Source organism: Chionomys nivalis, chromosome 12, assembly GCF_950005125.1.
Source record: "Chionomys nivalis chromosome 12, mChiNiv1.1, whole genome shotgun sequence".
Taxonomy (NCBI): domain Eukaryota; kingdom Metazoa; phylum Chordata; class Mammalia; order Rodentia; family Cricetidae; genus Chionomys; species Chionomys nivalis.
Genome location: NC_080097.1, coordinates 56,245,728 through 56,258,358, shown reverse-complemented (window position 1 = coordinate 56,258,358; position 12,631 = coordinate 56,245,728). Strand labels below are relative to the sequence as shown.

Sequence of the window (12,631 nt, the reverse complement as noted above, 5' to 3'; positions counted from 1 at the left end):
AAGACCTGATTAACTTAAAAATAAATATGACAAACATATAATTCTCAATACCTATCTAACTTGAAGACTAAAAGAATAAACAACTGTGCAATATATGAAGACAATGATCTTCAACTGTAAACAATGTCATAGTATCAGAGGTAGAAATGTACATTGTAATATGGTAGATGTATCAATACAATATAGACAAAGTTATAAGCATACTCATACAAAAATAGAGATAGGAACACATTCAATATTCAATATATCAATATACAAGAAACAGTACCAATACAATTTTCTATAAACAGTAATTCACAAATACCAATCATCCCATAAAACCAGTTAATCCCCCTTCTTCCTCTTCTTTTTTTTTTTTTAAATACCCCTAAGTCCATAAAAATATCACCCCATCCCCTCAACCCTAAACCAACCACTAAAAGATGTCCCTAACCCTGAGGGCAAACTCTATTGGGAGAGGGGATGTCGTCCTCTAAGATTACTTCTTGCTGACATGGGGGCGACGTTCTTCTTAGGGGGTCCTGTGAAAGCAAATGATGGTAAAATTCCCAATTTAACCTTTGACCTAAGAAAATTGTAACTAGTCTCAGAGCGTTTTGAGAAGGTCCGGCCAGAGTGTTGTCAAAAATGTGCACCATTTGAAATTGTTTCATGTAGTTGGTACCAAAAAACAGGTCTAATATTAGCGCTTTAAAAAAAAAAATTCATGACGTCATAAAAACCAGATTGAGTTGATGTCGTGGGGCCCCATCTTCATCCTGGAAACTTCAAAGATTACTGTAGGAAAATTTGTTGCTTGTTATGGGAAATTTAAACATTAACAACAAGGACATATACTGACATATAAAGAAAGACACAGATATGAGGAAAGGCAAAGAAAGTTTAAGACATATATATATATATATATATATATATATATATATATATAAATTAATACTTACAGAACATGTCCCTCCATCAGTAATTAAATATTCAGGGTCCCTTAAATTCTTTGAAGATGGGTATTTTCCTGTGGAGATAAGAAGAGAACCCTGCCCCCAACCTATCTGTATTACTTACCATCAGTATGATTGCCATCCATGTGATTGAATTGTTATTTATCTTTCCCAACTGGCTTCTCTTCATCAAAACGAACCTTTATCAATTTTGACGGTATCCACAATTTTTCCTCACCTGTGGAGACAAGAGCAAATCCCCTTCCCCAACGCAGCACATCTCCTGGCTTCCATTGTGAGGTCAGCACATCCTTGAAATAAACTGGTTGATTTAGTTCAGTAGACTTTTCCATTATCCAATGTCTTTCTGCAGCCGATGTTCCCTTCTCATTAGCGTTGAGAAAATTCAAGGTTAACAAAGCATTATGTAACCTATTTCTGGGGGTGTTTTCCACCCCTTTCTGTTTGTTCAACATATCCTTTATAGTTCGATTTGATCTTTCTATGACTGCTTGACCTGTAGGATTGTATGGTATACCTGTAACATGCTTGATATTGTAATAATCAATTCTATTCACCATTGCCTTCTGTAATGTCTGAATCTCCTGTCCAGAATTATGTTCTAAAGCCTTCATTGAGGATTCTAAAGTATGAAGTTTGTCCATTAGAGATAACATCTCATCTTTGGACATAATTTTTATTTTATTTGTTTTTGTTTTTCAAGACAGGGTTTCTCTGTGGTTTTGGAGCCTGTCCTGGAACTAGCTCTTGTAGACCAGGCTGGTCTCGAACTCCCAGAGATCCGCCTGCCTCTGCCTCCCAAGTGCTGGGATTAAAGGCGTGCGCCACCACAGCCCGGCTGGACATAATTTTTATAGCATAAACCGTGCCTTCTTGTATTGACAATCTTTCCACCAATCTGTCATAAGCTTTAGACAAAATCCGATTGTCACATTCAGCAGTTTTGATTCTCTCAGTTAATGTTTCAGTTCCTACAGAAAGGGACTGAAGCTTACAATCCAAATCAGCTGTTCCCTCTTCCATAGTAATGAATTTCTCCTTAACATCAGCCTGTACCTCTTTTAAATTTTGTTCAGTTTGTCAAGTTGTGTTAAACAAAGATCTGTTCTCTGCCTGGAGAACTTCAAACTGATTTTTGAGAAGATTGTTTTCATTCTTAATTGTTTTTAAGCGTTCAACCTCGTCTCGTAAAGACTTTATCATATTTCTATTATCAAACCATACAGTACCAAGGAAAACTAAGAAATCCCAGAAAGATCCATATCTGTGGGCTGACAGACACTTCTTGTAAAATCTCCCACATGGTACAACTGAAAAGGCTGTTAAAGTCTTGAATGGTAATGTTTTCGAAAGAAATGCACCCGAGTCCACGTGGTCTAAGCCAGAGCCGGTCTGAAACAATTAACTCAAAACAAAAATTATTGTACTGCCTGACAAGGGAAGGGGTTACTTTGCTGCTTTGGCGGCTTTTGCTTCAAAACCGCAGGTGCTTTCGTTAATTCAGGCAGTGAGGCTTTGGAAGACAAGCAGGGAGTGGTTACCTGCTCTGGCCCGAGTAAGTCTGAAAGAAGGGGCAGGCCCACCGTAGGCGTAAGGGGCCGAGTGGGGGTCGCTGCTCTGTGACTGTATCGTGGCCTGGAGTGGGGGAAGGGAAAGCGACCAGGGAGCACACTTCCTGACCTCCGGTAACTAGCTTGCTCGCAAAGGCTGGGAAAGATGGAGCTTGCGCCCCCCCCCCCCCCGTGCCGGGGCGGGGGCAAAATAGCCCGACTTTGGACGCCAAATGTGACGGCGTAAATGAATGCAGACAGATTATAAAAATATATACAGCTTTAATAAGGAAATAGACTTACAGGACCACAGGTTCCCGCGGAGAACAGGAAAAGCAGAGAAAAGGGGCTGCTGGGATCACGCCCGGCAGATTTATCAGTAAACATTAGCCCGAGGCGAACACGCCCCCAATGGGTGGGGCTATATCCCTACAATGGATCTTTAGGCATAGTAATTAGAACTTAAATTGTAACTTTGGCTCTCACTGGCTCACATATTGGGAGCTTGGTTGTCAACAGGTGAGCCTTTGGGAAGTAATAGCATTATGGAGCAATCCCCCTATGATGCTCTTGTTGGAAAATGCTGGGAAGCAAGAGGTAAGAGGTAGGGCTTGGTTGAAAGAAAACTGATGGAGGTGTACCTGTTGTGCTGCTGTCTTGCTGCTCTGTCAGCTCGATTATTTCCCTTGGAGACAATAGAGCTGTCAGACTGATGAGACCGGCAGTGAATAATTCCTATAGCTTTAGGGAGATGGGAAGCTTTTAGTAAGTCCATGATATGCTCTGAGTTAGTAATAGAGCCTCCCTTCGTCGTGAGAAGTCCGCGCTCCTTCCAGATAGCTGCATGAGACAGTTCCTTCCACCAAAGAAGAGGTTTTATCATTCCTGGGAGTGGCTGGTTTCCTGCGTTCCTGGATCCCCTCCTTCTCTCTCCTTGCTCGCCCTCTATGCGAAGCAGCTCTCGGCTCTCTGCATGAGCCCCTTCTCCACCCCATCACCAAACCCTTCCGGAGACTCCAGCAGGCCCTTACCCAGGCCGCAGCCCTCCATCTTCCGGATTTAACCCGCCCCTTTTCTCTCTACGTAGCAGAGGAGAGTTACGCTCTGGGAGTCCTTGGTCATCAACTGGGACCCTCCTTCGCAACTGTAGCTTACCTGTCAAAGAAAATGGACCTCACCACTCAGGGCTGGGCACCCTGCATACGTGCTCTGGCGGCCGCTGAACTTCTTATTCGTTAGTCAAAGAAACTAAACTTTGGAGCACCCACTACAGTCTTCTCTCATCATAACCTGTCCAACCTCTTAACTTACAAGGGCCTACAGACCCTACCCCCTTCTCGAGTTCTTTCCCTTCAGGTGGCACTGGTGGAAGATGCCAGTCTCACATTTCAGTGCTGCCCACCCCTTAATATTTCAAATCTTCTACCTCAACCTAATGTGAATGATTCCCCATCCCATTCCTGCGTTGAGGTCCTAGAGGACCTACTGCCTCACCCCTCACATATACAGGAGGGCAGCCTGTCCCAGGCTACTCATACCTGGTACATGGATGGCAGCTCCTTTCTATGTGATGGGACTCGCAGAGCAGGCAATGCCATAGTATCAGACACGGAGATAGTTGAGGCAAAGGCACTCCCTGCTCATACTACTAACCAGCAGGCGGAGCTGATAGCTCTCACCCGTGCCTTTCATTTGGCCTAGGGACAATCTTTAAATGTTTACACAGATTCTAAATATGCGTTTCATATCCTGCTGTCTCATGCAGCTATCTGGAAGGAGCGCAGACTTCTCACGACGAAGGGAGGCTCTATTACTAACTCAGAGCATATCATGGACTTACTAAAAGCTTCCCATCTCCCTAAAGCTATAGGAATTATTCACTGCCGGTCTCATCAGTCTGACAGCTCTATTGTCTCCAAGGGAAATAATCGAGCTGACAGAGCGGCAAGACAGCAGCACAACAGTACCTTTGAAGGATGTTTCATCTCTCATTCTTGCTTTCACTCTACGCTTCCTGTCTGTCATGAGGTAAAGCCATTTTCCGCTGCCACTTACGTTCGGCCATAATGTTCTGTCTTACCATGGACCCAGAATCAGAGGAGCCAAATGACCACAGACTGAAACATATTTGGCCTCCCTGCCTCACACAGGGTGACAAGGAGAGAGGTTACCAAGGCATAGCATTTCTCAGCTTTGTCTCTGAAGTATGGTAATATTTTACATCATAAAGAACAAAATTTTAAATTAAATGCAAAGTAAACCATCACTTAAAATAGAAAACAAGCAGGGACAAATATGAGCATTAAAGTCAGGCAATGGTGGTGCACCATTTTTTCCCAAAGGCAGGTGGATCTCTGTGAGTTCGAGGCCAGTGTCAAGGTGATGGCTGAACCACCATGTAGGAATCATTTAAGTGCTTGAAACACAGAAGTTTTGCTCTCTCTTTCTAGATAGAAAGGGCTTAAAAGGTGTAAGAATTCCAAAAGAGAAATTACTATAAATAATTGGAAACATCTTAAACAATGGGCCAAAAATAAAATAAAACCTTTTTGTTTTCAATAGTTTCTCTAAGGTATTGTCATAGCCAGGGAAAAGTTAACACTTCCACTCCCGGCATTCCTCGGGTAGCCCTTTGTGTAAAGCCTCTGTATAAACACTTTAAAACCGGGCTGGAGAGATGGCTCAGAGGTCAAGAGCACTGCTTGTTCTTCCAGAGGTCCTGAGTTCAATTCCCAGCAACCACATGGTGGCTCACAACCATCTGTAATGAAATCTGGTGCCCTCTTCTGGCCTGCAGGCACACACGCAGACAGAACACTATAAACAAAATAAATAAATAAATCTTAAAAAAAAAAAAAAACACTTAAAAAAAAAAAATCCAGTCCTGTGGTCTTCAGACTTCTTGTTCTCTTCATCAGTATTTACCTAAAGTCCAGACTGCCTCCCATTCATGCAGTTCAGGATGTCCTTTCCCACCACAACCCTTGCCTCCTTTTCCAGTGATTTCTACTGGACTAGCCAGAAGGGGACTTTTGGTGAGAATCTAAGAACAAAACAGCAAGAACAATTAGGCAAATGAGGAAGTGGGAAGTCCCCCAAGCTAGGCAAGCTGTTGTTTATTTGGACAGAGGAAAGATATTCAAGGGGTGGAGCCATCAGGACTCAGGTGCAATAGGAGCATGCTGTGGAAACTAGTCTTTGGCCGGCTCTTCCCTGGCTGAAGATTTGAGTATGGATGAATGGATCGATGAGTAAGGGCACTCACCATGGAAGAGTTGCACTTGCCTTCAATCTCCAGAATCCACATGAAGATGGAATGAAGTGACACCACGAATATCATGGAATACACACAATAATTAATAATAATGGAATTCATCTGTAGCGATCACACTGGTTTCATTAGTGTCAACTTTCTAAAACAGATATAAAGCTATTTACAAGTTAAACACCCCAATCAAAGATAAGGCACACCTGCAATCCTAGCACTTGGCAGCTAAAGGCAGGAGGATTGCCATGAGTTCAAGGCTATGAAGGAAGCTGTTCCAAGCCAGTTTGAGCAACATAGCAAGACCCTGTCTCCAAAACAGACAAGTAAATAAATAAGCATGTTGCCATGTTTTTATAAATCTGCACATCTCTTTCGGTTTTGTCCTGTGATGTGAAGATGCAATGTTAACTGCTCAGTTGGAAAGATCACTTTCTGGGTTTGACAGCTCCACCCCCTTTCATTTTATGTGTAGGGATAGTTTGCTTGCATGGATGTTGTAGGGATTCAGCAGAATAACTGTATCTGGGTAGAGAGTAGAATGAACAGATGTTTTTAGAAGTTCTTTGACCTTGAAGAATCCCTGTGGAAAACAATCATTGTTTTCTGTGATTTGTAGAATGGTTTTGCTGAAAGGGCATTGCAGCCATCCCATGACTCTGGTTCCTCGTACACTTGAGGTTCTTGTATTATTGTGTATTGCAAGCGACACATAATAAGGGACTAGAGTCATGGGGCATGCGATGCTGTCCTTTAGTAAGACATGTAAATTGGATTAGAAATGTTGGCATGAGGACATACTTTGTGTAACTTTCAATAAATCCACCTTTGTACAGTTGTTGGGGTTCAGTCCATCAGAGAGACTGGACCTTCCCGCTGTCAGATAGGCCCTAACATTTCATCTTAGAGTGCCTTCCTTCTTCAATAGACTTGCACTACACAGTACACTCCAACACATGTATGTCCATATTCCATATGAATGGCCTCATGCCCTCAGAGACCAAAAGAGGACATCAGATTATTAACTCTGGTATGAGGTCCAGCAAAAGTTCCAGTCTCTTTGAATATAAGAGATATTTTATCATAATGTTTTGCCAGGAAAGCAAAAGTTCCCTATCACAGACTTGTTATCAACTTGAAATTCAAAGCAAGAAAAAATATATATATTTTGATTTTCCAAGACAGGGTTCCTCTGTGTAGCCCTGGCTGTCCTGGCACTCACTCTGTAGACCGGACTGCCCTCGCACTTAACAGAGATCTGCCTGCCTCTGCCTCCCAAGTGCTGGGACTAAAGGTGTGTGCTACCACCACCCAGCTGAAAAATATATATTTTTGTTTGTTTGTTTTTCGAGACAGGGTTACTCTGTGGTTTTGGAGCCTGTCCTGGAACTAGCTCTTGTAGACCAGGCTGGTCTCGAACTCACAGAGATCCGCCTGCCTCTGCCTCCCAAGTGCTGGGATTAAAGGCGTGCGCCACCACCGCCCGGCTTGAAAAATATTTTCTTAAGTGGATTTCCTTAGCATTATTTAATGAACATTGCACAATTGTCAATTATTCATAATCTGGACAAATCACTTTAGTACATCATTCTCTCATATATATGCTCATATATATGATATTTATGTATTAATATCTGATATTTATGTATTAATCTATCTAGAGGTGATTTTTTTTTTAAAGATTTATTTATTTATTATGTATACAACATTCCTTCCATGTGTGCCCGCATGCCAGAAGGGGGCGCCAGGTCTCAGTATAGATGGCTGTGAGTCACCATGTGGTTGCTGGGAATTGAACTCAGGACCTCTGGAAGAGCAGTCAGTGCTATTAACCACTGAGCCATCTCTCCAGCCCCTCTAGAGGTGCTTTATAGGCCAGTCTGGCTTTGAATTCTCCACTTTCCTGCCTGAGCCTTTGGAAGGCTGGGGGTCTAGGCATGTGATCCTGTCCTAAAATTAATGTCTCCCTAGTGAGAAATCACTCCACACATTTAGATTAATAAAAGGAAATGTTCTTTAATAATAGCACGAATCTGACTCTAGATAACGCCTGAAAGGAGCCAGCAGTGAACAAACGCCTACTGACTTATATACACCTTAGGCTCACTCATTCTGCCTGTGCTGTTGTCCTTACCTCTCACCCAGATCCCTGCTCCAGGGCCCACTTGGAGCAGTTTAAACAGAGGCAGGAGACTGCAGAGACTGCAAGCCTGGCCACTTGGGCAGATGGGAGATTTACACAGCAAGGATATTATTTCTTAGTCCATACAGAATTATTTCTTAAGTCATACACCAGTGCTGTTCTTTTCCAGCCGTTGTTACCCACAGTCACCTTGGCCACCTGGCAGGACCATGCTTCTCCTGATAGAGAGCCCAGGGACTTAATGGCAGGCTAGGACTTAATAACAGTTGTGACTCAGGGCTCAGCCATTGAGCTGCTCCTTAGAGGCATTTTTGTTTTTGTTTTGTAAATAAGGGGATAGGTTTAATAGCCAGTTGGAAGTCAGGGTTGTCTCTTTGTGTCGTGGGAATGGAGCCTAATTGGAAGTAAATCTTAGTGCACAAGCCTTAGCAGAAACTCTCAGCAACACAAAACTTTTGGCACAAAAATTTCTTTCCTAGAGTTTCTAACAAGCCTGGTTATTATATTAATCTTCCAGTCATATTGGAGGCAAGTTTATTAGTAAATCTTTTATACCATCAATATTATTCAGATTTCTCTTACATCAACTCCACACCTGCCTCTGATATTTTCACTTAAAAGCAAGGGAACTTTTTTTTATTTTGCTTTTTTTATATTTATAAACAAAACCAACCTCCCTTCCCAGCAACTCCCCGAACAAACAAAAACCAGATTAAATCAAATGTGCAGTGAACACCCCCAGCAAACATCTGTATATGCAATTGAATACTGTGTCTGCTATGGTGACACAAACCTCAGACAAACAATATACAGTGTTCTGGGGGTGGGGGTCCCAAGTTTTAACTCTGTGGATTTGGGGGAGACAAGATGGGGGAAGTGAGAGAATGGGGAAATCAATGTATTTTCTTAATTCTGTCCATATAAACATATTCATGAAGACCAGAGACAAAAGGGGACTGGGATGGTGAGGAAATGGGAGATGATGGGAGTGTGGGACTCTCTCAATTCTACTTGACCAAAAAATATGGAAGAAATTAATTCCATGGTGGGAGAAGAGATAAAAAAAAAAAAAAAAAAAATGGAGGCAGAGGATGGGAAGGAGAGGAAAACAGAAGGGACCAACAGGGAAAAGGACCCATGGCAAGGAAGTGGAAAGCAGTCCCATGCCGGTGTGAGAATCTGTCTGCTTCTCTCTTCAGGCTGGAGGGGGGGGGGCTCTCCTACCGTGCCAGGCTGGGGGGGCTCTCCTACCGTGCCAGTCCCTCCCCTCTTCCAGGATCCTCAGGTCATAGTTCTTTTTGGCCACTTGAAGTTTGATGCGACTCACAGAGTTGTTGAGGCGACGGCAGGCATTCTGGGCGGCCAGCGGGCTGGGAAATACGGCCTCTATAGATAGTGTACAAGGCAGCAAGGTGCGAGCGGCGGCCATTCTCTGCAGGCCCGCTGCTGTCCCCCCCACCTGCAGCAGGCAGCCCCTGAGCATCCTTAAGTGAACATGGGGATCGAACGTAAGAATGATTTTGACTGGCATAGCAGGTGCAAATAATCCAATTAATTAAATATAGCCCATGCATTGCCCAGTCTGACAAGCTGAGATCTGTCCTTGGAGCCCACATGGTGGAAGGAAAAAAATCGACTTCCGCAACTTGTCCTCTAATCTCCACGTGCATGCTATCAACACACACACACACACACACACACACACACACACACACACACACACACACACTTACTCGGGTACTGGGACCAAGCCTCCAGCCTTCATCTGCCAGGCAACATTCAAAGCCCAATAGATTATGTATTATTTGAGACAGTCCCGGCCTCCACAGCGCTGGAATTTCAGACTTGAGTCGAGTCACTGGACAGGCCAGCCTCTTTTAATTTCATTTAGAATGTGCGTGAGCATTCTTGTGCCAGGGCGTATGTGAGGACAGAAGGCAACTTTCGGGAATTCTCTCCCTCACTATATGGGTTCTTGGGAATCAAATTCCCCTACACGGACCCATTCATTTTACAGGGTTTCTGGGTGTCACAGTCCTAGCTAGTGGAACTAGTGTGTTTGAAGACCCTGTTGGGCTCGAACTCACAGAGACCCGCCCGCCTCTGCCTCAGCCTGAGCGCTGAGATTAAAGGCGTGCGCCGCCACCACCGCCGGCCAGGGCTCCATTCGGTACCTTTAAACGTTACTTATTAAAATGAAACATCCCGCCGGGCGGTGGTGGCGCACGCCTTTAATCCCAGCACTCGGGAGGCAGAGGCAGGCGGATCTCTGTGAGTTCGAGACCAGCCTGGTCTACAAGAGCTAGTTCCAGGACAGGCTCCAAAGCCACAGAGAAACCCTGTCTCGAAAAAACAAAACAAAACAAAACAAAAAAACAAAAACGAAAAATAAAAATAAAAAAAAAAGAAAAAAAAATGAAACATCCCTATAGGCTATATTTAAATTGATTCGATCATTGACACCTGACAAGCCAGTCAACCTACACCAAGAATTCTTGCGCAGCCTTTCTGCGCAGGCAGGTCTCGTTAACGCGGAGGGCCCCTTTCCCAGAACCCTCAAGATCTCCCTCCCAGCTCCTCTCCAGCTGGCCCACAGCGGGTCTCCTCGGGCAGAGCCTCCGCAGCCTGCAGAAGGATGAGCGCTAGGACCGCCCCTCGCCCTCTCCTCTGCCGACCCCTTCCGCTCGTCGCCACAGGCAGCGTTCTTCCGCCTTTCGACCCGCCCATCCACTTCCCGTGGGCGCCTCGGGGCTCGGGGGACGGGTCGTGATTGGTCACTATGTGTGTCAATGCGGGGTTCTGAGCCCACAATTGGCTGGCTTTCCTCACGGCCGAGTCACGCCGCTAAAGCGGCTTACGGCGGAGCGGCAGGCGCGCGGAGCTGTCTGGCTGCGCGTCTCCGGCGGTTTTCCGCGTCGGTTTGCAGCGCGTTTGTGATGGCGGCGGCGGCGGGGGCCGCGGCTGAGGAAAGCGCGAGTGTGGCCGCGATAGCAATGTCAGTTCCCAACAGCATCGGCGGGTGTCCCGGGGCCGAAGGAGAGGGCGTGGGAGCGGCGGGCGAAGAGAAGGACGCAGCCCCTAAAGGAGCGGAGGTCGTGGGGGATAGCGAGGAGGATGGGGACGACGTGTTCGAGGTGGAGAAGATCCTGGACATGAAGTGCGAGGGAGTACGTGGGGGGCTGCGCGGCGAGCCGGGGCGGGGGACGTGTGGGGGAAAGCCGAGCGGGACGCCGAGCAGCCGGGCGGGACTGTGCCGGTCCGCTAGCGCCTCGCGCCATCTCGGACGGGACTCCGGCCGCCTCCGTGGAGGATGGATGATGCTTAGGGAAGTTTCAAGCGTTGTTTTGGCAGAAGAGACGACGCAGGCGCGTGTGATGTTGAGAGTAGCAGGTGCGAGACAGCTGGCGGCGGGGCTTGGGTTGCCTCCGGCGTTCGGGGGTACGATTTAGGGCCATTGGTGTCCTTTAGGACGGACTGGTGGGGATCATATGAGTCGTCATAGTTCATTCTCCACGCCGTTGTCCCATTGGCTTCTAAAAGGAGAAAAGTGCTCCGTGGTTAAAATTAAGGAATTCCCGTTCGGCTTCACAATGTAAAACCCCAGTCGCACCGAGCGGTTGGGACGGTAAGCGTTTCCGAAACCTGGGTGTCATCCCTTTCTCCTCTTCGCGTTTTACGAATTTAGAGTAAGGTTGAAAGAAAAATCTTAGCACATTCTGCTTGGGCACTTCATCCTCCTCAGCCGCGCGGTGGTGGCGCATGCCTTTAATCCCAGCATTCCGGGGGCAGAGGCTGGCGGAGAAATTCTTACTCTGTCCTTCCAAGTCTCGGGATCCATCTGTTTGTGATGCCCTTCCCGAACCTTGCAGATCAAGATACTTTCTCATTTCTGTCCTTTTGGTCTGTGGAGGCCTCTAGTTAAGGCATTGTCTTTTATGCTCTCGATTATGGGCTCTTTTAATTCGGGACGTGGGCTTTTATTTATGTGTTTATTTATTCATTTATTTGCTTTTCGAGACAGGGTTTCTCTGTGTAACAGTCCTGGCTGTCATGAGACTCACTCTGAGACTGACCTCGAACCCACTGAAATGCGCCTCCTGTCTTCCTGAGTGCTGGGAATAAATGCACTCGCACCCCCGCCTGGCCCGTGTTTTTTTTTTTTTTTTTTTTGGTTTTTCGAGACAGGGTTTCTCTGTGGTTTTGGAGCCTGTCCTGGAACTAGCTCTTGTAGACCAGGCTGGTCTCGAACTCACAGAGATCCGCCTGCCTCTGCCTCCCAAGTGCTGGGATTAAAGGCGTGAGCCACCACCACCTGGCCCGTGGTTTTTATTAATGAATCCCTGATATTTATTCCAGTAACGGCATTTGCCAGCTCCCCCCACCCCTGTACTGAGGACTGCAAGCAGGGTCTCATGAATACTAAGCAAGAGCTGTACCTCCGAACTCTAGCCCCAGCCCTCGGATTATTAGATGGGTGAATGAAATGTGGGTTTGGAGAAAGGAAGCAAGGGCAGTAGATAACTTTCATGCCTATACGATGCTTTGTTTCTGTTGTGTTTTCTGTCGTTTGTGATCTGCCATATGCTGTCTTTCTATCTTTCTTTTTTTTTTTTTTTCCGAGACAGGGTTTGTTTCTCTGTAGCTTTGGAGTCTGTCCTGGAACTAGCTCTTGTAGGTCAGGCTGGTCTCGAATTCACAGAGGTCAACCTGCCCCTGC

General features: G+C 45.8%; 1 protein-coding gene across 1 annotated transcript in view; it reads left to right on the top strand.

The window, feature by feature from the left end:
- Positions 1-10,773: 10,773 nt before the first annotated feature.
- Mphosph8 (M-phase phosphoprotein 8) overlaps positions 10,774-12,631 on the top strand; it is a 39,954-nt gene continuing 38,096 nt past the window's right edge. The window contains exon 1 of the mRNA XM_057786022.1: positions 10,774-11,081. Coding sequence (XP_057642005.1) covers positions 10,851-11,081 — 231 coding nt within the window. The 5' untranslated portion in view covers positions 10,774-10,850. The remainder of the gene's footprint in view (positions 11,082-12,631) is intronic.